At 41.6% G+C, this 27590-nt stretch overlaps 1 protein-coding gene across 1 annotated transcript in view; it reads left to right on the top strand.

The window, feature by feature from the left end:
* The window catches only part of VAV3 (vav guanine nucleotide exchange factor 3), a gene marked incomplete at its 5' end in the record, with an annotated part of 298809 nt that overhangs the window by 157667 nt on the left and 113552 nt on the right, over nucleotides 1-27590 (top strand). The window contains one exon of the mRNA XM_025206482.1: nucleotides 25912-26013. Coding sequence (XP_025062267.1) covers nucleotides 25912-26013 — 102 coding nt within the window. The remainder of the gene's footprint in view (nucleotides 1-25911; nucleotides 26014-27590) is intronic.

Below are 27590 nucleotides of genomic sequence, written 5' to 3'. Positions count from 1 at the left end.
GGCGTCTCAAAGCTGCCCCACTCTGGGGCTGGGGTCTACGTACCCCGCATACAATCCGGGGTCTCTGTTCCCCGCCCGCAACCCACTGGTTGCACTCAGGGCCCCCACACCTCTGGGGTCCCTATGAGGCCTCCTCCAACCCCTACAGCCTCACCCAAGCCTCCGATATAATATGTAAGCCGAACATAAACTAGAGCCTCCTGGCTGTAACGCAAACAAAAAGCACCCTGGCTAAACCATAGTGCCCAATCCTCTCAGGGCTATCATGAGCTGTACTTGCAAGTCAGGCTTCTCCCCCATATCTTGGCTGAGGGAGCCCCTGCCTCTCCGGCTGCTGGCAGGGAACTCCCGGCCTGGCCTCAGCCCTGGGCTTTATAAGGGCCAGGCCCTGCCCCCTCCAGGCAGCTGGCTCCCCTTAGTTGCTCCGGCAACCCGCAGCTGCGCTTGTTACCCTGGCAACCCTCAGCTGGGCTCGTTATGACCTGCCAGGGCTCTGTTTCTCCTCTCTAGGAGCAGGCACCGAGGTGCCCTGCGACACAGCCTTAACCTAGAGCGGCCCCTGCACTCTTTGCCCCCCACGGTATGCACTGTCCCCCTCCCGAGCAGTCTCTCCCCTACCCACACGTCCTTACTTCCTGGGGGCAAAGCCTAGTTTGATCCATTGTTGCAGCCTTGCCCCAGACCTATTTGCCCCAACACATTGAGGCAGCATGTTGGAGTAGCAGGGGCATGGAGGAGCCACAGAGACATTCTGGCTAGGTGCCAGAGCATCTCCTTGGAGGACCCAGCCTCTGGTTGCCTCTGGGCACACTCAGGAGCATACCCTGTGCTGCTTTTTTCTGGCATGTTTTTTTTTTTAATGGGATTTATGATGGCTTTATTTTAAAGATTGCAGGGGTTAAAGGGACTACTGTAAACCAGTAGTCTTCATGTGTAGTGTAAATGGGCCAAAATTATATCACACGCATCTTTAGCTTAATAACTGTTTAAAAGTGACTTTGTCTTACAGAATCTGCTTTATGCATTTGTATAGCTTCATAGGATTGTGGTATCTTTAGAATAAGTTTAAAACTGGATGTTGAGTTTTAGGATTAATCTGGAAATTCATCATGCTATCTTAAATCTCTCTTTTGGGCAGCATTTTTAAATAATTAAAAGCTGTCTGTCACATCGGAGTATTACAGGATATTACAGGATTTGAATGTTAACACTCCTGTATTACATTTTTGGGGTACTACAGTGTTTTGTAATAATTTGTGCCTAGTCAAAGACAATCTTATCTTTTATTTTTGGGGAAAACTCATCATTAAAGAAAGATACCGGCTCTCATTCTCTCGCTCAGTGGTATCAGACCACTCTATCTGATTGAAAAGAAACAATCGTAAGACTCATTGATTCTTGAGCCTAGTGGATATATACATCACACCTTTCATAAGATCAAACATTAATTTTAAAATAAGAAAATTGTATTACATGTGGATAGAGTCCTTTGTTCATTTAGATTTTTTAAGCTAGTGCCGGAGACATGATTTTCTTACCTATTATTGTATGTCTATTTCCCAAATTTGCTTTATGCTCTCTTACTAATGACTTACTGGTCAGATTCAGCTCAAATAGATCTGCTCCCTCAGATCCTGCATTAATAATGCATATGCATTAAAACTCCTTCTGAGAGAACATTTGAGCTCTGACATATTGAACATTGACATATTAAATTAAAGCTGTTGCTATCAATGCATTTTAAAACCCTTATATACACATTGAATTTTCCAGCAAATAGATTGGAAAGGTATTTCCTTTTTAACAGACTAGATATAAATCCACATAGTTTACCAAAAGAAAACATATGCTTGCCTGTCTGGATTTCTTTAAGCTGTCTTGCCCACTTCCATTGGTTTGAAAAAGGAATTGTGTTTTATAGTTCTGTAGCTTTATGAATAACTCCTTAATATAGGTGTTACAGCTTCTGTTTTGTAAGTAGCATTTATTTGGATAAACAGGGATGATGGGGGATAGAGGAGACAACAAGGAAAGAGCAATCATTAATGTTTTCCCTGGTGGCAGAATTAAGGGAAGATTTGGAATGGATCAAATAAGACTCGCATGGTGGCCACATGTTGTGGAATGTGGAAGAGTTCATATTAACTTCATTGTCTGCTATACAGCCCTTTTCTGTACCTTTAATCTCTTGGCTAAGACCTTGCAATTTCTTTCTAAAGGGGATCACTGGCCTGATATCTTGCAGCTGATGACAGCAGTTGCAGTTGCACAGTGGCACTTCGTTCCCCTGGCCCTCAGTCTTCTTGAAGATGCTGCCTGTATTTGAAGGGTAGCAGTCTCTTGTCTTCAGAAAGTCTTCACTGCCTCAAGTATGGCTGCTGATGCTAGTCTTATCCTTTCAAAATGCAGAAATAGATAGGGTTAACTGGAAAATTAGGTGGTGATAGCCAATAGCTTTAACTCCTAGTAAATGTTAGTTTTCTCTTTTGCACTTTATTAAGGAAAATAGTTTAATCTGCAGAGTAGAAAGGGCTGCTAAACACCACAGAATATGATCTCCAAATTTCAAAGGAATAATAGTGTAAAGAAATAAGAAATGGGAGGAAAAATAAAAATAAAATACAAGAAACAATGGTTACTGTAGTCACAGTGTCTTTTGCATGTTTCCCTGTGAAGAGAGTTGACAGAAATTGCCTTTTTGAGAGTGGGTTGACCTGGTAACCCAGGTGGGGGTTGGAAGCTAAGTAAATCGAAATATTTTATTTCTGAAATCAGTAATGAGTCCTGTCTCAGTGAATAATGAATAACCACAATAGTTTATAGATGGGTAGAGGAATTTAATTTAAAGGTTGCTGAATCCTATTTGGTTTATCATGGTAATCTGAACAGCTGATAAAGGGTGTGGTTATGTTATCTTTATTATGTCCAATGAAACCAAAAAAGGTTTTAACTTAGTCAGTTAGGAGAAGCCATTATAGGGGTGTTCTTAAAATAAGCAATTAACAAATGAATATTCAAGTCAAATAAAATCCCACTGCTTCTCTGTTTGCCAAAATGTTGTCTCCTTTCAACAAATACATAGTCTAAACAATCTGGTGTTTAACAAGATAAGTTAAAAGCTTAAAATACAATAGTGTTTAGCTATCCCATTAAAGGTATTAAAAGACAAATTTAAATCTAATCTTTTGGCAGTGCATTTGGCATTTTCATTGCAGCAAAAAAACTGCAGGCTGGGGATTTCAAAATGTTGTAGAAGTGGTGCTAGACTGGAGCACCTCTGTAAAGCTGTATTGCTGGTGCTTTTGTTGTATTTAGCACATGCTTACACAGCACAATGAAATGCTGTGTAGAGAACCATGAGGTAGCTTGGGTGCTGGAAGCAACATATCAAATTAGAGTAATGCTATGTCCAGAATAATTTATACTGTCATTGCACCATGTAGACTTAACCTCAGATGTCTTGTTTCTGACATTTTTGGTTTGCTTGTAGAGGTGTCCTCTTGAAGAGACTGAGTGGGTTGTGTTGAATCTGTTGGTACCTCAGTTTTAGCAAGATTTATACTCAAACTTTTCTGGAGTCTCAAGGAAGATAAGCCTCTTTCAGGGGCTTGGTCCTATTCAAGTATCAGCCCACTGTCACCTTTCATTTGTAGCATCTTTAATCCATGAATATGACATTTATTCATTTGATGCATATACATCGAAGTTGTAATTGCTTTTTATCTTTTTGGTGGAGAAATCTCATGATATCTTTAGAGCTCTAACTTCCTTGTATTCAGTCTCTTTTCCTCTTACTTGAGGGTGCCTCTTTAGGTTTTAATAGGAGCTGAAATTTAGTTTTAGAGTCTAAGCACTTTTCTCACCTATATCTCAGTTTGATTATATCATAAGGGGATGGGGCTTACTAATGATTTGAAGAATAACATATGTTGGTTTTAGTTCCTTATAAAAAGTTTTTCAGGCCTCAAAGTAGCCTTTTTAGAAATAAATCTCAAGGCCTTGCTGTCCATGCATAGTCTCCCCTCATCCCCCAGCTAGGTAGTGTTTGCTAAGGAAGCCAATTTCAAAAAGAATATTGTTAGAAATCTTTTGTAGATTTAAACTAAGCTTTCTTTGCAAAAAAAAGAAGTATAAGGGACCCACTTTCATGACTGACTTAGCTCTGAAAACACATCATAAATATTACTACTACTCTTTAGGGTATAGTTTGTAGCCGTGTTAGTCTAAGGACATAGGCAGACAAGGTTCTTTGGATAAATCTGATACCTTTTAGTAGACCAATTCAAATAGTTGGAAAAATTCTTCCTTGCAAGCTTTTGGGTACAAATACCCTTTGTCAGGCTGAGGAAGCATCTGCCATTGGTGTGTGCTCTTTCTGGATGGAATGACTAGTAAAAATGCCAGAGGGTGGTATGCACGTAAGAAAGCCAGTCAGTGAAGATGTAAATTGAGGAGTCTGGGTGGGAGGGAAGGGGAATGAATGTAGCTGGTAAATAGTAGAGAGGTACCTGGGGAGTTGGATGTTAGGCAGATTATAATGTGCCATTAATCCAATGTCTACATTTAGTCCAAATTTAAGAAGTTTTTAGAGTTTAGTAAGGGCATAAAGAAGTTTGTAATAACCTAAGAATTACTTAAGAGATTTTTTTAATAACCATTTACATTAATATTCAGGCTTATCCCCCTACAGTTCTTGTTCACTTAAAATGTAAAGTTGCTGAGCCCAGGCCATCTCTAAACTAAATCAATTTAGGGTAATATTCATAACTTCATATTTAAGGCATATGAATAATGTTCCATTAAAAATGTTAGGAGCTTTTTCTCACCTTTTTTGGCCAGCACTGCCTTTTCCTTTTCCATGGACTTTCCTCCTTCAGATATTAGATTGCGGCCTAAACCTCCAAGCTGCTGTTGTGCACTATAGCTTGCAGGTTCAGGACCTTATATTACCCTTACTGTGACCCTATTTATACCAGGATGTAAAATCTTTGATGTGCCAATTGTAAACTTCCTGATAAAATATTGTAGGCCTGCTTATTAAGGACCGGAGCCTAAATTATCATAACCCTAGCCATGGTGCTACTCGCGGCCACATTTGGATTCAGGGTCCTGGGGTGTCAAATAGCTTTGGTCAACCTCCCAGCCCCTAAGGCTGGGGCCACCTTTCCGTGGAGTGCTCTCTTGTTGTTTCCCCACACAATGGAGTACATAGAGTCTAATCATTTACAGTTTATTATTTACAAAACAGTCAACATATGAATGAGGTTAACAGCAAAACAGAATATCAATAATCTAATTGTCAAAGCCAGGTATCAATGAACTAAAAACACTTTATACTAACCTTGTTAGTATAAATCAAATTGAAGTCAAGGCGAGTTGAATGTTAAGAGTTTGGAGCAGAATGAACATGAATGTCTCTCTAGGATTAATTCTTTAAATTCTGTATTTGGGGAAAAGCCAAAGACGTTTGACTGACGTCCTTTATATATATATATATATATATAAAAATATTTCCATTAGCTTTTTGTGTTTTGAATTTGTGGTTATATTTTGTTTAGTAAATTAATCTGCTTCAATATCACAGCATTTGGTAAGTACAGATCAAAACTAGAAGTGTAATGAGCAGAGTTTGTGCCCTGGGCAAACCCTGTGGGAGAGGGGAGGATGTGCCAAGCGTTGGGGACAGGAGGGAGGATGGGGGAGTAGAAGTCTTGTCTTTAAAAAGTTTCCTGTTCCTGGTGTGGTCTAACCGACCTGCTTATTGCTGCTACAACAGCTTTGTGGTATTGGTGAATCCAGATGCTGCTACAACAGCAGCATTGCAGGGCTACTGCTGCTGGCTTACACACACTCCAGGGGGGTTGCCCTTTTGGAGCCCCCGCTAAATTGGTGCCCAGGACTGGTGTCCCATGTCCTCTACTTTCCCATGCCCCCAAAGCTATATTAGTGATCAAAAAGTGATTTCTTCTTCCAGATCTGGTTTAATTATTTTTTTAATTTCTAGAAAATACTGAACATGTAGCAGTTCACATTTCAGTTAATTTTAACTTTTATGGGTGGCTGGCACTTTGGCAAGTAGACCACTTACTTACTTAATTGCTGAAATGTGGCACCCATTTCTGGAAATATTTCCCCTTGAGAACTGAAAATACTTTTTGTAGCTCTAGATAAATTGCCGTGTTTCTTATGGGCGTGTGGCTCTTTAATCCTTCTGATGCTTAGTATTAGAATACATAAGACTAAGTGAAATGGTAATCTTATTGTCCTTGGAAATCAACTTGTATTATCTTCTTTGTAAACTTCTAAAACATATAAATATAACATCATACTTCATTTACGACAAACACTTGAAAATGTGGTTTAGCAGTTCATGCTTGGCATGCCAGCTCCATATTCATAATTCACGCCAGTAGCACTTTCAGGGTTTTAAATTATTACAAGTAAAACACTGACTGCAGAACAGTAACAGAACTCTTAATTGCAGAAGTCTGACACAGGGTTGAGAGTTGAGTAAAGTTCAAAGCAATGAGCTCTTCTTGAACTCCCTGTAGTATTTCTTTTTAAATACTTGAAAGAGTTGTAATTCACCACAGACTGCTTGCTTGATACTTTATATAAACACTTACTTGATATGCTATCCAGGCTCACTGACAGTCATGCATTAAATATGGTTATCTAAGACCAAGGTTTTATTATGGAAAATGGTATAACAATGTAAAAGAAAATGTAGTTTGTTTGTTTGTTTTTTAAAGCAATGGTTGCTATTGATATGCAAATATGAATTTATGCCTTAAAATTTGATTTTAGGCTTTACCCAATTTTCTCTTGGAATGATGATCTAACCTACTGAAGCGGGAAAATAATTTTTCTTCTTAAGATAGGGCTAAATATTTCCCTTGTTCATAAAGCTGAGGAGGAAGATGGTAAGATAAAATCTCCTCTTACACTGTCTTCTTGCAGAAGAGTTTTTGAGGCCTATGAAGGGAGCTGGAGCCCTGCCCTCAAGTTGCACAGATTCCACAAGTGTGTTCGGAATTCAGATCTTGAGCTCACGCAACCTACTGATGAGGGTTTGCTCCTGGTCTGCAGGTACACAAAGTAGAGTGGCTCATCAGAGCTCTCCCAGACTGGCACACAACTTTTTCTCCCCTCCCCAAATCCACAGTCCCAATTGAATGGTGTTTGTGTGTACCTGAGGGTTTACCTGATGTCCCTGGGGGTTGTTGGCTAGCTAGGTTATTTGCTGATTCGATTAGGCCAGTGTTTTCAGTATTTATCCCATTTCAGGAAAGACGCTGATTTGCTCCATAGTTTCCATGCTAGCAGCAAATTTTGTTGATGGCTTATTTTCTTTAATGTCTATATAACTTCTCATGGATGTATGCCTAGGTCCTTATAGGCTGTCATTCCATTTATTTCATTTTAATTGTGAATATTTGTCTTTAGTTTTGTCACCTAGTTTTGTTGTGTTCTCTACACTAAAGTATGTACATGGTATTCATTGTGGGAATTGAATGCAGAAATGTCCAAGGAACAGAACTTTGTGTTTTCTTTCATTCTGCAATGCATATTTCCTATATTTTTAAGGAAAATGAATTAGATTGAAATTACTTGGAGTCTGGGAGGGACAAGTTAAGTTGTTAATTACATGACATAGAGAAGCAATTTTTCAAGATTAAGTGAAATGTTTGTAATAGGTTTAAGTAACACCTCTGCAGTAGCCTTGACCTAGAGAGGGGAGAATCTGTACAGGTCTTAATTGCAAAAGTCTAGCTAATATTGAAAAGCAGCCAGAAAAGCAATTAAACAAATAGCCCTTAGATGTGGCGAGAAAGGGTAGAGACCCAGTTATTGGGTAGGAGGACACGCAACATATGATCTACCAGGTGAATTGTTAACTAAAATGTTAACTGGTACCATTAATGGTATTGTTAAGATCCCCAATAACATGAGAAAATTCCTTCATATTCCAATCTCTGGTCTCTCTTCTGTTACTTGCTGTAACATATAGATTCCACCAAAATGGAACTAAAGTGCATGATTCATTTTTCATAGTGTATCAGCGATTCTGGATGAAAATAGCTTTTGGTCACTCATAGGCCTTTATTATATTCAAACCTATGTAGGGTTACCATATTTCCAGTTCCAAAAAGAGGATACCTGTTGCATGCACACGAGGCGGGGCATATGATTGCGAGGAGCAGTGATATGCTGGTGCCCTGGCCCTGTCCATTCTGTTGCCTCTCGCTCCCAAGCCACAGCCCCCACAGCTCTGCTGCTCCCCCTCACTCCTGACCCAGAGACCCCTGGCCCCTTACTCCCAAGCCATAATACCTGCCCCACTGGGCCATGCTGGTGCCCATCACTCCTGACCCACAGCCCCCTGCTCCACACTCCTGACCCACAGTTCCCCACCCACCCCACCCCTCACTTCCAAGCTACAGCCCCCTGCTCCCTTTGTCTCCCGGCTGCCCCGTCCCTGCAACCTCTTTCACGCACTAAGCTGCTGCCTAAAACTCAGTCGCCTCCATAAGTTGCAGTCCCACACCCCAGTGATGATCAATGCTGCTGCAAAAGGAATAGATAGAAAAAGGCAAGTGCTAGTACCTTGGGGGTGCCTTCTTTGGTGCAGCAGAGAAACTAAACTGAACATGGTAGGTGTTAGGACTCTGGAGACCTCTCCTCTGCTGCCCTGTGGCTGCACAGCTTCCTGCTGCCCTTGAAGGGCCCCTTCCCCCGCCCTCTTCCCCAGCTCCTGGACAGCTTCTCCCAGTGCCAGCAGGCACCCCCCCCCGACACAGCTGAGCTGACCAAAATCCTGGACAGTTGATCATGTTTAAAAAACCCGTCTAGACGGAGGATCCAAAAAGAGGACGTGTCCAGGAAAACCCAGACGTATGGTAACCCTAGACCTATGGTAACAGGCTCCATATTCCACTGATTTCTACTATGCAAGTCTTCTAAAATACTATTTTTTGAACTATGTTAATTCCATACTGGAAATTTAAATTTCACAAATCCATAAGAATTAAGTTAATCAAGGAGATGTCACTTCATCTTTACATATTTGTTAAGAATTAATTTATGAGAAGTTTGTCAGTGGTCAGTGCATTTGTTTTCAATATGGGCTTTCGTAGCTTACTTTATTATAACTTGGCTTTAGATTTTTTTTTTGCAAACCTTTTTTTTAATATTCTTATCCAAAAATATGAGATATGTATGAGACAAAAGATTTTTGATTCTGTAATGCTAATACTGAAATCTCTAGACTACACTTTCTCTTCCAGGACTCTCTAGTAAAAAGAAAACATGTAAGCTGAAGACATTTTCAGTATTTTAGAACTTCTGCAATAAGGATAAGAGCATTTTTATTTTTAGTAACATGACCTTTCTGAAAAAGGAAGATAGAAATGTTGATGTCTGTATTCCCCAGACAGGATGGCAGAGAGAAAAGCCAGAGTAGAGTATTCTTCCTTACCTTGCCCAGCCCCTTGGTACATGTCCACAATTACACATTGGGGTAGTGCATATTGGAGAGTGACAAGATGTGGTGTTAAGGCTGATAGTTTAGGGGGTGTCCTAGAACAATTTATTTATAAGATTAAATAGTGCAGAGGAAGTTAAATTGCTGATAAAGGAAAACATATTTGCACTCGTCAAGGTGTAGAAATTATTTAATAGCAATTCATCTGTTGAGCCTGACCTCTTCCTGTGAAAGCAACTCCGTATGTTTTTGGTTTTTTGTTAAAAATACTTATCAAACTAAAATTTGTCTCGGACGGCCAGAGCCGACTCGAGGTGATTTAGAAATTGCTCGTTCGTTAGGGCGGGCTGGTGAATGGAGAGGCAGACAAGGTTTAATGGTTGCAAAAACGTTTACTTACGCCGCTTGTAGTTGCGACGCAGATGGTCCGGTTGTCTGAACAACTATGTGAGTTGTTCCAGCTGGCGAGGCCCAAGCCAGTTAATCCGTCCGCAAATCAAGCCGGCGGGAAAAGGGTACGTCTGGGATTGCGCTCGGCAACGGGAAGAAGGATCGATAGGTGATCAGTCTATCGATCAGCTAGCCGCAAGTCAGATCTCTTTAGAGGCACTCTGCAGCGTGCTCAAAGTTCTTCGACTTGGGCGGAAGTCATGCGAATTTTTAAACGGCTAGCAAGCCAATTACTAGCCGCCACGTGTGAATAATTTAGCACTGGCCAATAGTGGGACACAAATTTGCATTCGAATAGTGGGAACTCTTTGCACCGTGCATTTCGGTGCGGCAAAGAAGAAATGCCCCCTGCAAAGAAAGCTGCAAATTGGCGGGAACCCTCTTGCACCGAGGTTCTTCTGTGCAGCAAAACCCTCGCTGTGCAAGAGGCTCTCATATGGCAAGAAAATTCCATCGTGCCGAGGCACCAAAATCACTGGGTTGTGACAAAATTGACAATAAAAACTGAAATTGTCATTTCGTAAGTTGCATGCCCGTTAGACCTATGAACATTGGAACACACTTCTGATCATACATTTAACTGCTCATAATATGGCATGATTTAAATAAATCACACATTGTGACTCCTTTATCTGATGTAGGTGTTGACACTTCATTGTGGTAAGTATCGTGCTAAACCACTGTAACAGGGTCATACCCCAGGGGTGGCCATAGAATACCCTCTCAGCCCTTGTCTTTTCTACTTCCTTTGGGCAATCTCCCCTTCAGCTTTCCTGCTCTGCCTTGATGGTATGTATTATGTTGCCCAGGGCTCCCCAAGCAAAAGTGCTCATGAGCGCTGGTGGTGTTGCTCATTGCCCAAAGGCAGGGGTGGGCAATTATTTGTGCCCATGGGCTACATAGGCAGTTCTGGGAAGCTGATGCAGGGGGGTACTGTGGGTTGGTAAGAACCCTCTTCCCCCCGGTGAAACAGCCTGGAGCTCATGTGTCACTGCCAATGACTTCAGAAAGGCCTTTGACTTGGTCTCCCATGATGTCCTCATGGTAAAACTGGGAAAATGTGGCCTCAACTACTTTAGTCCAATGGCAAGGTAACCGGCTCCATGGTAGGACCCAGAGAGTATTGATTGTTGGAACCGAGTCATCATAGTGGAAGGTGACCAGTGGTGTCCCTCAGGGTTCAGTACTCGCACCAGTGCTTTTCATCATGTTCATCAATGATTTGGATTTGGGTATTAAAAGCGAACTGGCAAAGTTTGCTGACAGCACCAAACTATGGGGAAATGAGGTCACACTTGAAGACAGGCTGGCGATACAGGCCAACTTGGATAGGCTTGTGAGGTGGGTGGACCTCAACTTTACATTTCTCCGTAAACAACATTAAGTTCTCTATCTAGGGAGATATAATCTGCAACACTTGCAGGCTCAGCAGTGCTATGCTTGCCAGCACCACAACCAAACTAGACCCAGGTGTTGTGATAGACAACAAAATGAACATGACCCAGCAATGCGATGCTGTAGCTGGTGGAGCTAATCAAACACTGGTATACATCTACCAAGGCATCTTGAGCAAGGCAATGGATGTTATCCTTCCACTGTACTTGGCCTTGGTGAGACCTCAGCTGGAGTATTGCATCCAGCTCTGGGTGCCACGCTTTAAGAGGGATGTAGAGAAGCTCAAGAGAGTCCAAAGGAGGGCCATGTACATGATCAGAAGTCTAGAGACCAGGTCATATGAGGAGAGGCTGAAAGACTTGGAACTGTTCAGCCTGGAGAAGAGAAGACTCAGAGGAGACTTGGTGGCAGCCTGTAAGTATCTCAGGGGCATACATCAAGGCCTGGGGGAGCATCTGTTCACCAAGGCCCCTCAGGGGAGGACAAGAAATATTAGGCACAAACTGATTGAAGATCACTTTAGGCTAGTCATAAGGAAAAACTTATTTATGAGTTGAGTGCCAGGGGTTTGGAACAGGCTCCCCCCAGAAGTGGTGGGAAAATGCAGCCTCAACTACTTTACAGTCCAGTGGCAAGGTAACTGGCTCCATGGTAGGACCCAGAGAGTATTGATTGTTGGAACTTAGTCGTCATGGTGGAAGGTGACCAGAAGCCACCCACAAGATCTTCAAAAAGTATCTTGATACCCATCTTGCTGGGGTCATCTAATCCCAGCAGTCTTTCCTGCTATATGCAGCGGGGCTGGACCTAATGATCTGTAAGGTCCCTTCCAGTCCCTAACATCTATGAAACAGCGCACAGCCCTAGCCCTGACCCTGGCCTGCTCCACCTTCTGGTAGCCAGAAGGAGCCACTGCTTCTGGCCCCAGCCCTGTGGTATTGGTGGGGACCTGCATGCACAGCCCCAACCTCATCCCAATCTGCACCCACCCTAGATTCAGCCCAATGAAGTGGACCAGCTCTGTACTAACCCTGCACCTGTTCTGGACCACCTGGCCATGCTGAGCAGCTGCAGCAACTGGGCAGAAGCCGCTGCTAGGCCCAAGGGGAAAGGGGCTCTTCCCCATCACAACTACCAGGTCCTTCTTGTAGCAGCCACCTGGAGTCTGCACCCAGGCTGCCCCACAGGTCCTCTCCACTGCAGTCACCACTGCCTCTGGGCCACCCAGTGGTGCAGTGGTGGCAATGCAGAGGAGCTGCAGGGCAGCTTTTTTGTTAAAAATACTTATCAAACTAAAATTGACAATAAAAACTGAAATTGCCATTTTGTAAGTCACATGCCTGTTTTATATATGAACATTGGAACACACTTCTGGTTACTCTTGGTTCAGCAAGAAGAGCCCAGCAGTGACGAAGTGGAGGGGCTGCTCTTCCCCTGTGCTGAGCAGAAGCTTCTGCTTGGCCGTTGCCACTGCCACCACTACTCGGCATGGGCGGGTGAGTCTGGAACAGACTCAGGGTAGCACAGGGTTGGGTCTGTGCACGCAGGTCTCTGCCAGTATCACAGGGCTGGGGCCAGTGCCGGCAGTAGTTGGTAGGAGCCGCCACCACCTGGGCAGCCTAGAAAGGTAGTCCAGCTGTGGAGTCACCCCAGCCCTGCTATGTGCCCAGGGGGTGGCGGGATGCGCCATGGACCAAATGGTGTGTGGGCCAGGTAGGACCAAGGGAACCTCTGTGGGCCAGGTCTGGCCCGTGGGCTGTATTTTGCCTACTCCTGCCTTATGGGCTAATCACAGTCTCCATACCTCCCCTACAGCCATGTCTATGCCTCACACTTATTTTCAGTCATCACTTAAGTGAGCACCTTGTCCCACAACACCAGGACACTTAGGCCTCCATACTCTTTTTGGAGCTCCGGCTTTCCTGGCTTCCATCTCTGCTGCTCTGGCTGGTCCCTTTGGCCTTGACCCACCACACCAGGTCTGGCTTCCTGGGCTCCAGCCCTTGTCTCACCCTCTTGGGCTCTTATCTCTGCCCTGCCCAGGCTGTGACTACTAGCACAGCAATAGGCACCTCACTTAAAAGGCTGTGGCTGCTTATCCCTTTATTTTTCTCTCTCAGTGACAGGAACTGTGGGTGCACACAGAAGTGCAGCTGTAACTCAATGATTTCTGCAAAGCGTTCTGACTTGCACCATTACCCCAGATCAAACAGAAGTTTGCTTTTGTTCCAGGGGGAGGGGAATCTAGCTGCTGGCTGGGAGTTTGCAGCCAGGTTCCCACAGCAATGGCCAGGCTTTCTGTCAGTTCTGGCTGCTTTCAGAATGGGAGTGGGGAAAGGTAGTGGAGGGAGCTCATTCTTGGGGCTTTTCAGCTGGTGCTGAAGGGTTGTGTGGTTGAGTTGGAGCCCCCCACATTGGGTGGGGGGGGGTCCAATACACCCACTCCACCCTGCAAGGAGGCTGAAAAACCCTCAGACTGAACTTCTCCTCCCTTTCCACACTCCCATTCTGAAAACAGCAACAGGCTGGGAGTTCCTCAGACACAAGTTACAAAAACACTACATTTTTAAACTTCTTTATCTGATACCTCATGCAATGAGGGGCCAGATTTTTACCCGATTGTCCATTTTTGAAGCTGTTTGTAGCCATGCACTTGTTTGGTCACAATTTCTTTCTGTGGCCAGATCCAGCGAAAATTGGTACTTCTGTCTGCACTGTAGGTTCCCTGTTATACCACATATATGTATTTTATTCATACAGACACCATGTAGTATCCTATATTCCAGTCCAAATGGTCTTTGTTACAGGACAAATGAAACAAAAGATTATGGATCGGAATAGTGTCACAGAATACTTGCTTGGGAGCCCTTGGCTTTATTTGGTCTCTCTCATTACCCCCTGAAGCCAGCCCAAGTGATGCTTTTAAAGTGGGGTGATCCCTGGCTCCTTCTGACTCTGACACCAACTATGACCCTCCTTTGTTACCTGTGGTACCCCTCAGGGAGTTATCTTCCAGTTCAATTTGTAAGAGTTACTTTACCTCTTGAAAGGGAGAAATGCACCCCCAAGCAGCAAAACACACAGTTCTTTTTCAATACAGGCATTTATTTGGGCAAAGACCCAAAGCAAGAAGTTTTTGCCTCCTGAGCCAAAGAGTTAAGCAGTTCCTGTGTCCCCAGTCCAGTCCACACAGTCGTGAACACACTAATATTAGCTCAGCTGTTTTCTCTTCAGTCCTTACAGCCCTGAGCACCCTAAAGTAGTTTGCCTGATCCATTACCAGACTTTGTAGCTCTCAGGCTGACTCTTTAATTTAGGCGGTTTATCTTTTGATGCTTATCTCCCTCTGCTTCTCTTGACCTCTCCTGGCTTTACCTCTAAAGGATATTTGCCAATCCCACCCTGTTGAAGAGTCATTAGGGCTGTTCAGTTATTTTTTGAGGGATGTGTCTTCTGTCAGATAGGCTAGGCAACTCTGGTTTCAGTGTCTCTTAACCCCTTCTTCCCTCCTTCCCCCCCCCTCTCCTGCCTACACACACTTTGTGGGCGGGGGAGTTACGGAGTTAAAGAAACTAAGGCATGCAACATTATTACAGCATGAACACATTTAAATCAGAAAAATTACAACCATATTCAAATACAAATAGTAGCATGTTATGTTAGATATTAAGCTTTACCAGTGAGCATTCATGTCCTACTTTTCATCGTCCAGTCCTCTTTCATAAACTTACTTAGACTGTAGTTTTAAGTAAGTTTACAAAAAAAATGATAGTGATTTTTTCTCCAACAGCAGCTGCATATTTTGAGGTGGGGGCCTCAATGAAAATTTGTTGTTTTCTGTATGGGTGTTTGAAGAATCAGCGTGTCCATTTTAACAGGCTACCTCTAAACTGCTTAAAACCCCAATGGCATTACCTCCAGTCACTTCTGCCCTTACTCTAGGGCAAGGTTATTGCTAGGAGGAACTCAGGTTGCAGGAGCTTGAGGGGACTTATGATGTATAACACTTTCTGACATCAATTGGAAATAGACTGAATTATGTGGGTGGCTGAGGAGAGATTTAATTACTCTCCTGACAGGTAAGTAGAGGTGGCATTACATATTTGGGATTATAAGTACTTTAAAGCAGCCTTATTGTACCAGTATGATGCGAATTTCTGAATCCCTGATAATATGAAAGGCTTAAAATGAGAGATGCCTGGGAAGCTGTCATAGCTGATGCCTGGGTTACCATATTTCCAGGTCCAAAAAAGAGGACACCTATCATGGGCGGGGTTGAGGGGCACCAGGGGGAACATGATGTTGGGGGGCAGTGACATACCAATGCCCTGCCCCTGTCCATTCTGTTTCCCCTCACTGCCAAGCCACAGCCCCCACCAGCCCTGCTGCTCCCCCTCACTCCAGACTCAGACTCACTGACCCCAGCCCTGCCAATGCCTCTCACTCCCAAACAGCAGTACCCTGCCCCCTGACACCCCAGCCCTGCCGGGTGCCCTCACTCCCGACCCACAGCCCCCTGCCTGCCAGCCCCGTCGATGCCCCTCACTCCTGACCTGTAGCCCCCTGCCCTGCCGGTGCCCCTCACTGCTGACCCGCAGACCCATGCTCTCCCCACGCAGACCCATGCAGCTCCTACATTGCGTGCGTGCTGTCTCTCTGTCTCTGTCTGCCTCTCTGTCTGTCCGTTTCCGGTTTGCTGGAGCCCGCATGGGGAGCATGTGACCCCTGACAGCCAATCACCTTGCCAGCCTGGGAAAGCAGAAAACCCAGACGTTTGCTCTTATTTTAAAAACCCGCCTGGATACAGAACAGGGATCCAAAAAAGAGGACATGTCTGGGAAAACCCAGACATACGGTAACCTTATCATAGTATAGGTAAGAAAAGGATTTCTGCTAAGACTTGGGCTTTAGTGGAGAGAATGGAGGTTCTGATCCTAGAACAACTCAGATGGTTGATGCAGAAGAGCATGTTTGTTTTTGAATGACAATGGAGGATAGAAAGATAAGCATGCAAAGTCCTGTGGGTTAGTGGTGTAGCGGTGAATTGGTCCCAGTGGGGCTAATATTCAACAAGTAATTAGAAAGGAGAAGGCTTTACCAGGAAGGCTCAGGGGTAGCCCAAGGCCATTACTCCAGAGACCAGTGAAAGAGTGAAACTGGGAAGCAGTGATGTGCTGCCGAGAGCTTTTAGTTGATTTTTGCAAAAGTGTTATTGCCAACTGGGGAAGGGGGGAGGGCTAAGGTGGGGAAGGAGAATAGTAATGATTCTACTGATCCGTTCAACTCACTGCTATATGCTGCTTGTTAATCTCTCCCTGAGATTACTTACTTTTCCTAGTCTTAAAGTACCTGTAAATGAAAGGAGTAATTTTGATTATTTTAGGTGCACTAAATTGTCAGTTATTTTCTAAATACTTTTACATGGCAGGCTTCTTGCATGCTATTCTACCATGCATGGGTGTGGATGTAAGGAAAGGAGAAAGAGGAGTGTGGGTGTATGTGTAAAGAAAAAGAGAAAGAGGGGTAGAGAAAGATGTACAGAAAACTGGACATTATGATCTACTCTATAAAGGTACATTTTTTTTCAGGGATAAAGTATAATCTTTTCAAATGAGTACAATGTGTTTGTCGGTTGATATCTCCCTCTCTTTTGTGGGACATTGAAGATATACTTTCTCTCTGAGCAGCCAGGTATTTTTGGTATGTAGGATTTATTGAAACCTAAGGGTAAAACTGTTGTAAGAGTCCCTTTTAAAAATATTTTCCCATATTATTGAACTATAAAATGATATAAAGTTATAGATTTTACTATTAGAACAGGGAGTTTATCCATTTTTTTTTATGGTAAATTGCCTAATGTGTTGTTGGGCACTTTAATATGAAGTCTTCTGAAAGTCGAGTAAGACTTCCTGCTTTAGCCAAATGTGAGGTTATTCCAAAGTATAGATGAAGAAAACTTCCCAACACATTGTGTAAGTATAAAAGGGGGTTATGGAAGCTTGTAAAGAAATTGGCTAGTAACTTAATGCCTCAGTTAATGATGAAGAGATGACTTGTTTTAAAATATTAGTGTGAACTTTTTAATGGTTTATCTATGTTGTGTTTTTTTCTGTTCTGTTTTTTGTACCAATAAATCATTCATCAAAGGCACTGAGTTTGACATTCAAATATTCCCATAATGTGGACAAGCATTGCCAACAGCATGAAGAACCAAGGCCTTTTACCTGGCTGCACCTCAGAAAGTAGATGGGGGAAAAAAAAGAAGACTCCAGAAGGGAGAGCACCCATAATAGGAACATTGTAGACCATGTTCTGGTGATTCTGATGTCAGTTCCCAAAGCACTAAAGTATGGTAAATCTAAATAATAATCCCATATTTACTTAAATACAAGAAAATGTCATTTCCCCCCAGGAGGGGGGGAACCCCCCCCCCCACATCAGCATGGGGGCAAAATGTCCCTCATCTTGCATTCCCTTACAAGAAAACATTAAACATGGTGGTTATCATCAGGATCCTGGCTTTCCCTGATAAAAAAAAATCACAAATTCTCTGCTAAACCCCCCAAATCTGTGATTAAAATTAAAGGCCCCACCACACCCCCAAGCCTGCTGGTGCCCCTCACTCCCCAGCCACAGCCCCCCACAGCCTTGCTGGTGCCTCTTACCACCCACCCACAGCCCCTGCTCTCCCAGCCCTGCTGGAGGGGGCCCCCAGCTGCCAGGGCTACAGACTTAGGTCTTCAGTCCCCTGCCCCCACTAGCCCCCTGCTGTGGGCTCCAGTGGGGTGGCTCCCTGCAGCTGCATGCACTCCAGGAATGCGCACGGCAGTGGGGAGCTGGCTCTCCCCTTCTCCCAGATGAGCCATCTGCAGTCCCGTCCTGCTCCCCACTGGGGCCCTGCAGCCGCACATTGTGGCCCCAGGCCCCAAGCCCCACCTGACTGGGCAGCTATAGGATCCTCAGTCCTCCTCTGCCCCCACACTTACCTGCTGGAGCTGCTTTGCAGGCTGCCTGGAGCGACGTGCATGACCATGCACATGGCACCCCGTGTCTTTCCACCTTCCTCCCGCTCTCTCCCAGCTCCCTGCAGGATGGAACTCTGCTAGCCTGCAGGTAGCTCATTGCAAAATGGCAAAATCTGCAGGATTCTCTGGTAAAATGAGAAATTTGCATTTGCCTTTGGCTAAAGGCAAAATCTGCAGTTTACTTCGTTTTTCCATGGGAAACAGAAAACCTGGATCCCTGGTTATCATTCAATTTCTCCCAAAAGCAGTATGTACTCAGTAATGGAAATCAGCTATGAACATGACTAAATGCAGCCAGCGTTGAGCATGCCTATAAAACACGGCCCCATGTTGGGCAAACACACAGATTGGAACATATCAAAAAGATAAGTTATTGCAGCCTATTTGAATAAAATGTCTGGCAGTGCTCATTGAGTGCAGTCCCCCTCAGTGCCGACTCTTTTTTGAAATCATAGTGAGCCACTACATTGCATACATTTTAACTTCTTCACTCTCACAGCTGTGCTGCGCTTTTCTTTCTCATTTCCAATGATTCCTGTTTCTTCTCTGATCTTAAATGGCTGGCAAAAATCACCAGTGAGGTCCCTAAATCCTTCTGTCACCCTGTATCTCAGCCTGTTGCACATGATTGGTGTGGCCCTGCTGTCTAGGAGGTAGAGCCAGACACTGTTGCTCTGCACCTCATCTGTATATACATTTTTGAGGGATCCCATGAATCATGACAAGAACACCTGGTTCCAGTTATGAGTTGGGACTAATTAACCCATGGATCCGTTGTGAGGGGTATCTGGAGTACACACGCCTACTGAGCAGCTCTGAACATTGGCGTTTCCATGGTTGAAATGCTGTTGACTCTGAAAGGGCCCAGCCCAATCAACTATATGGTAAATCATAAAGCTTTTGGCTTTGGACTAATATCATACATCATTTGTAGGTGCCAAAGTGTTGCTTAATTGTATGTTTAGCACCTGTGCTAAAATTTGCAGCAGTTTCAAAACTAGGTGAAATGTATAAATTCTGGATGAACTAAGTCCATTGGTACTATATGCAAGTTAGTACAGCTATATTTATTTTAAGAGGGCAAAAAGGCTACTTGACTTCCCAGATTGTTTTTTCCCTGATGTAGCAGTTGGAAATGGACAAATTCAAGACAAACTTCCAATAATTAGATTCAATACCTGAAATTTATAGTTTTTTAATATATAAACTCTAATTATTGGGGGTGTCGTCTTATGTTCGAGTAAATATGATAATAAAGGCATTCTTGTTTGGTGTCCACTGCTGGCACAGGCTGGCCAATGATTGTATAAATACATTCTAAGTTATAACTTCTGCTTTTCTATTGAATTAGCAAAGGACAAGTATTTTCCAAACTTCACATTATTGAAAATTCCAAAGCTACTGAATTCAGTGCACTGTAATTTTATCAACTGGTTTATTAAAGAATGTCATAAAAATTAGTCATAGAACTAGCCCATCATACGGGTGTGGGATTTGGGCCAATCTACATAAAATGTATTCCACAAGAAAAATTGAAATAAGAATTTTTGCATGCTGGTACATTATTTGCCTGAGAAGAAAATTGCTTGTGTTTCAAATTGCAGAGGAGATTTATTTAAAAAGAGAGCTACCTGAGCTAAAAAGAAGCTCAACTGTGCTAAGACAATCATGACTGTGTGAGCGGGCTCATTATCTGCGTACATGTTAGTGGGATTGGGCTCAAAGAGAATAGTAGGCATGTTGCCTCAGCAAATTCAGAACATCAGTGTGCACATTATGGCTAACTGGCTTTAATGCGGAAACTCATTTTAGGTTCCTTCTGCCACTTATGTTGATGGAGGCCCTTTGAAATGGGAGGATTTAGAAATCTGGATTTATGATAGCACCATCCCTTTATTGCTGTAGCAGAGGATAAAATGAGTATCTTGTAAGCATAATCAGTCTAAAGAGGACAAAAAAAGAAATTTACCAAGATCAGAATATTTAGTACTTGACATTTATGTGCTTCTACCACATGTAATAGTTTATCTCAAATTCTAAATGATTACAGTAACTTGTTTTTGAAAATCATTTATAAAGAAATGCATTGAAATAAAAAAGAAAAAAAATCAGTTTAGGAATGAATACTTTAAAGCAATTTGTGAGTTGACATATACTGCCATAGTACATCATATCACATTATTTCAGTCTCATCTGATGTGACATGTAATGTGACTATATAACCCAAAATGACTTAATGCATCATGACTGGTCAGATATTGAAATGTGGAACAGTTTTCAAACTCACAGTTAGTGCTGAACTGTATTTACAAAAGGAGGTTTTTGTTTGTTGTTTGCTTGTGATTTTCTTAAAGAGGATACTACATAATAGAAAATATGAGTTTTGGTTTGTTTTCTAATTTAAAGTGTTTCCCTTATTCAGTGTTATATCCTTAGTTATCTTGTGAAATTATGATTGTTTTCCTTTACTATGTCATCACAGTAAGAACTATGTTATTTGTACCTTTGCACTGTTAGTTGTTTAATATTGCATCTGCTAAAGGATCAGTAACTAAACTAGAGATTTTGTTACATTATGACTTTGTCCCCTATTCAAGAGAGTTGTGCTATGCCTCTCCATACAAATACCTGTAGGTGGTATATATGTTCATGAGGTTTCAGAGTTTGTCCAGACACATTTTGCAAAGTAAATGTTTTCAAAAGTATAGGGAAATTATTTTTATATGATCATGATCTCTCTCTCTCTCTTTTTTTTTTTTTTGTTAAATGATTTATTTAAGTTCCTTGGTTGAAATTCTGAAGTTTTCACCTCATGTATAAACTTGAAATGTGTCAGAATGTTACCTTTCAGGAATATATTCTTAGTGTCATATTGGGGGAGAAGGGTTAGCACAAGGGGGAAAAAATACCAGCTGACAAATTCCTATTAGATATTCTGGTCCATCCCCAGTCTAAGACAACTAGCATGCAAGAAAATATTAGGAGGCAGGGAGACATCAGGCACAAGAAATGTTTTTCTTTCTTTAAAGAATTCATATTAATCAGTGTTGGAAGCATCTTCCTGCCTAAGTTACTTCTGCCAAGGCATATAAGTCAAGCCTTGTAGAGCTTTATGAAATTGTTGATGGATTACTAGGTGGGTAGCTTTACAATTTTCCTCTCTTCTGGTTGCTGCTTTTTCTGCACAAGCAGCCACTGTATAATGTGTTAAATAAGGTCTGATTCCTTCAAAAACCATTTAACCTGTGGTTGGATATACTTTGGTGACATTGCACTTGACCCATCTAACTTTCAGCTTTAGATGCTTTCTGGTTGAGACAGATAGTAATGCTATTTTTCTTAATTGACTGATTCTCTACAGAAGTATAATTTGAATGCTCTTTACACATCTAGCGTGCACTAGTCTTTTTTCCAGATGCGATGAGCTTTGGCAAAATAAAAGAATAACTTCCTGAGAGAAGATGTATGAAAGGGAGAGTTTACTTTGTTTAAAAATGCCTTTGGTTTATGAACAGCTGTCTTGCCCTTGTGGAAGACCTTGTGAGGATTGTGTCTTTTAAGACTAGAGATTTTGGAGACTCTTCTTTCCAATCAGGCTGCGATCAGGAAACATAGCTTTATGTGAAGGAAATGGAGTTAAATGTCAGTGAATCTGAAGTGTATTAGAGCTGTGTGACAGTTTAGGAAGATCCAAGGTAAAGACTGAGACCTAACTCCTTGGTTTTAGAAAAAAGCATTGACTTGAGGAATATTTTGTCTATGCCATCATGTGAATAAAAAGGAACTTGGATGAAGCTACGTTTATAATATCATTTAACATCTTGTAAGAAATTCAAATGAAATTTGAATACTTGGTTTTCTGACAGTGATCTTCCTGCCTTGATATGTCAGACAAACTTATTCAAATTCCTGCATAGACTGGAATTCATGAATGTTAAAGTTCTTTTTTTTCCCCCCTTGGAAAAATTCTCTGCCTCATTTGGGGCTTACCACAGAAATCTAAGTGGAATAATAGTCTGCTGTTTTGTGGGGATAAAGGCCACTATGAAAAGTCTTTTACATATGTGAATGAACACCTTCACCATTTTAGGAAGATTACAACAGTTGTTTCTTCCTTCTAAAACACAGATTTGGAATAATTCTTATAGAAGAGGGCAAAAAGAATAGAGAGGCCAGTTCAGTCACATATGATGGGTTCCTGGGATATATACAGTCTGTGTCTCTGGTGAAATCTTCTTGTTATAGATTCATATTCAGAGATGCTAGGATTGGAAGGGACCTCAACAGATTATTGAGTTCACCCCCCCGCCTAGGAAGAAAAGAGTGCTGGGGTCAGATGACCCCAGCCAGATGCCTATCCAGCCTTCTCTTAAAAACCCTCAAGGTACGGGAGAGCACCACCTCCCTTGGAAGCCCATTCCAAATTTTGGCCACCCTTACCGTGAAGTTCTTCCTGATGTCCTTATGTTTTGGTGGCATTTGAATAGGTGTAGCTGGGATGGCTTCCTGAATATAAATTGGATTACATTGTGTTCCAGAAATCATCCCAAGTAGCATCCCTTTTGCTGTCTTATTCAGCATGCCTATTTTTTATAGCTTAATTTGTATGGAGGTTCAAAAAATTTTGCCTAGGAAATGATCTGTATTGCTTAAGGACTATTCCTTAGCTTCTGGGTTATGCTTTCCATTTTAGGAAAACTATGGAGTGTTAAAGATGTTTTTATATGATGTCATATTTACCATAATGATACTGATATGATCATTTAATTTGTAAAATTATTGACCTTTCCATATTTGATTTTTTTTTTGCCTTGCTTAGTTGGGTAGTACAGGAAATATTTCTCTCTGTTATTAAACACGATAAAAGAAAGCTGTTACTATTATTAAAATGAATTTATAAAATATGTTGGAACAATCAGTTCTTAAATATAAGCAGATAATAAAGGTTACAAGTATAATGTGTTCTCTTAGCTGGTGTGTTTTTAGGAGTTGTCTTTAAAGATTGTAGGAAAATTGCTTGCATAGAACAGCAAGTGATAAAGTAATGTATTTGAATTGACCCTCTGTTCATCTCTTATAGTTGTTACTGAAAAGCTTGATACTGCTCTGTTAATGGAAGTTAATGTAAATGTTGCCCTTAATTTCAGTGAGAAAATGATCAGGCTTTAAAGATTAATTTAATTTGCTTTTCAAATCTTTTAGAAATGCTTTGATGAGTTTGTGCATGAGGCAAATGCTTTTGACATGCCTGCACAAACTGTATCCTGTTTGAAACCAAATGGTAAAGAAAGAACCAGTTTTTGTTAGGAATTGTTTAAAGCACTGTATGTCAGTGTTTGTATAATCTAAAATGTCCCTGTCAGAACTGGACTCTGTGCAAAATATGTAGTAAGATGTGGTTCTTGCCATCAGCAGCTTACTGCCTAAGAGTATACTGCTCTACCATAATTAAGATTAGTATAAAAATAATGTGCAGAATCTATATCTTTTTCCTCTAGAGTCTAGAAGGATAGTATATATCACCATTTTTAATCAGAGTTACAGCATTGGGATGATGTCCACAGAGACATTTAGAAAACAGTGCTAAATGTAAGATTATTCACAAGCAGGAGAGCAGAGAAGTCCCATTTGCTGTTAGAATTCAGTTTCATTTTCAGCATGCTCATATTCAGGAGATGGATGAGAAGACTTCCCTTTTTGACATCATCGCGTTAATGCTTACTACTCCAATTGCTGCTTTGAATGTTTTTTCATACGTCTTCATTCGGTAGTAGAGATTGATGTTTGGATTCTTTCCTGTGTTATGCTTCATTGCAGTTTGTAGCTTCAATATTTCTTATTCTGCGAATTGCTTATAATATGTGAAAGTGAAATTTTATCTTATAAATATCACCATCTTTATTGGTAATATCTGCCAGTAAATTCATGTCTCTGAACGTCTTGGGTGCTTTCCAGAAGTGTTAGACATTTTTGTATTTCCTTCCTTCTTTACATAATTTTCCCTGGTTTGATTTCTGCTGTTTACTTATGTCTCTCTAGCAAGCAAACACCAGGAATCTGCAGAATCCTAAATATTCTTATTGCGACAGTAAACCATATTAACCCTTGCCAGTTCCATTTCCCCTTCATCCACTGGCATGCATTCGCCCAGGGTATCTGGAACACAAGAATAGACCTAAGCATATCTATGATCCTGTTGTTTTAGCAATTTATTACACTAGACATGATTTTTTCTTTTTAAAAGTTGGCTGCTTATTAAAAAAAATAAAATTATGTAATAAAAATAATAAAGTAGTGACATGATGCAGAGAAAAATACACAAATACAAACACTCCCTGAGATTGAAAGAATGATAGGAAAAACCAATTAATTGCTAAATACAATTTAAAAATACTTCAACTAACTAGCAATGCAGCAAGGTGATGAATGGGTTTTTCTCTAAGCTAGTATTGCTTAAAGAGAAACAATGGGAAAGAAAAACTCGAAGACAAGTATAGCCAGTAGACCTGTGGACATATGTTTCCTGCCAGTAAAATGATATTTTAGAAGTGCAATTAGTAATCTCGTATTGTATTGGGTAAATTAATGCTTAATATAGTGACATCTGTTGGCAATAGTAAACTCATTTAAGAAACACTAGACAAAAGGGCAGTAAATATTATAGAATTACTTCTGAAATAGCTTTTGTTATCTAATTTGTTGCAGATAATCATATTTTAACTCTGCCCTGCATTTGCTCATTGCAGTAGCTAATGCAGTGGTTCTTAATTTGTGTTCCATAACCGTTCCTGGTGATCAGCAGAATGAAATGTTTTGAGAATTAACAAGTGGAGTGTTGGAAGGAAAAGTGGGTCACCAATCCTGGTCTGGAGTGGGCCATAAAGTAAAAGGAAAAAGCAGAGAAGCATCCTTTTAGTGTGTGGTGGCTTTCTCAGTTAATGTGCTCCGTGAGAGCATTTCTATACCAATATGTAGGACTGACCTTGAGGTCATGCTCTACCAGTCTGAGCTGCTTTTCTTTTTCTGTATTTTTCTGTGTAGCCCATGCTAAAAACAGCCACATTGTCCATCTTATTTATAAAGAAGATACCTGCTGGGAATTGTGGACTATTTTTTTCATTCTCTGCATGTATTGACTTACTGGTTGTAGAGAAAAAAAGTGGAATGCAGAAGGGTTAGACATTGGGAACGGCAAATTGTGCAATTTTAGCTGTTGGATCTCTCTGCTTGAGATCTGCTCACCTTGGTAAATTCTGAATGCGCTTCAGAAACTAGAGCTAGGACGTGATCTACAACAGGCACAACATAACTTGGAAGTTCATCAGAGATCTTGAAGTTGGACTGAATTGCTTTTGGGGATTAAGCAAAGTAATGTACAAATTGTCATTAGCTTCAGGGCAGCCTTCAGGTAAACCCTAACAATCAGAGTAGATGTATCCTAAAAAGTAACTTCATGTTTTGTATTGTAGGAAAAAGGTTTGGATAATCCAGTGCATTCACACATTAGATTCTGAATGTCCTTAATAAAAATGCATTATCTATGTCATTTACTTCTAGGTCTAACATAAGGCCAGACTATGCAGATACAAGTTTTCATGAGTTCAAAATGCACACCTTCAGTCGTGTCACATCCTGCAAAGTTTGTCAGATGCTTCTGAGGTGAGTCTTATCAGTGAAATATTTTCTACCAAGATACTTAAAGGATTGTAAGAAAATGGTATAGATAGCTAGATATGTGTTCAAGGTAAAGAGGCTATAAAATGAACCTAATATAAATGATATTTTTTGATATAGGAAAAAAAAACACCTTACCAAACAAAAAATGATGTTAAAATCTTGGACCCTCAACATGCAGGCACACTGTTAAAAATGTCTCTTTAGCATTATTCTCTCCTTTTCCTTCTGTTTCCTCAACACATTTCTTTTGTTTTTGTATAGTAATTAATTCTTCCTGAAGTTAGAATTCAGATAGCTTGTCTACTAGAGTACCAGCACCACTAAAGCAGCACGCAGAACTCTGTCTTTTGATCCACAGGATCCTCAGAACAGAGTGAAGTTTCAGGCATTGAGGGGGAGCCGGAAGGTTTTCTGTCTTGTGAAATTCTCCACAACATACGAGAAACTGAGCTGTAAAATATGAGTGAACAGGCTTTTCCTGTTAGTAGACCAATGTTGTTGAACTGGAGGAATGTAGAGGAACCAGGGGGCAGACAAATTCATGCTTCCTTCCTTTTCTCCCCAAAGCTTCGTTGCGCACCTAAAAAAATATTTACAATGCAGTATTTTTATATTAATGGAAAATACTTCATATCTTGTGAGACCCTACTAGGGTTTTCATGATTAAGATGCCAGTGCTTATTTTCATATTTATTTACATTTATACTAATTTCTTCATGTTTAACTTGTGAGAATCACTTAATTTCCAAGGTGCAGACTTTTTGGCTCCCTCTACAGGTTACACTTATGGTGAGAAACCAGGTAATTGTGCCTTAAGTGTGACCTAGCTACATGTTCAACCAATTAATGGTATGATAAAACCATTTGCATTTTATAAGGTACAAAGTTATTCCACAAAAATGTGTAATAACTTTGTAACTTATTCTAATCACACCATTAATTGAACTTGTGGCCAAGTGCTCCCATGTGGTGGGAGCCCTATCAACTGAGGCACTCCTAGCCCCAGAGTTGACCCACCAGCTGCCAGCCCTACAGCCGACAAGGCTTACATTGGTGGTAGCTTTGTTAGCTGATGGGCTTGTGTGCGAGTGTTACGTTACATTACCATGTAATGCAGACTCCAGACTGAGCCAAAAGATCTTGGAGATAGCTAAGCCCAGCGTGAAGGTGCTAGCAAAGGCCGCTGCAGTTGGGTTCCTAATTGTTGATCTGTTTAGGGCTGGAAAATCATACAAATGAGCTCCTTCTTCTCCACACTAGGCACAAACAGAAGTGCAGCTCCTGGGTCTAATTCATGGTGATTCATAGAAATTACCATGAGTTAGACCGATCCTCCTGATCCAACAGATGTTAGCTGTTGGATCAAGAGGGTGGAGAGAGGCTGCATCTTCCCCTGGTTCCTCCCCAACTTGTCCCTCCAAACTCCACTGCTGTCTCTGGATGGGGTGGGGAGAGAAGGCAGGGGAAGGAGGTTGTTCTTGGGTTTTCTCAGCTCTGCTGGACCAGGGGGGAAAGTGGGTAGATTGGAGCCACCCCAAGGGATGGGCTCCAATCCACTG

Source organism: Alligator sinensis, unplaced genomic scaffold, assembly GCF_000455745.1.
Source record: "Alligator sinensis unplaced genomic scaffold, ASM45574v1 scaffold535_1, whole genome shotgun sequence".
Lineage (NCBI taxonomy): Eukaryota > Metazoa > Chordata > Crocodylia > Alligatoridae > Alligator > Alligator sinensis.
Note: the sequence above shows the minus strand (reverse complement) of the source record. Positions and strands in the feature narration are given on the sequence as shown.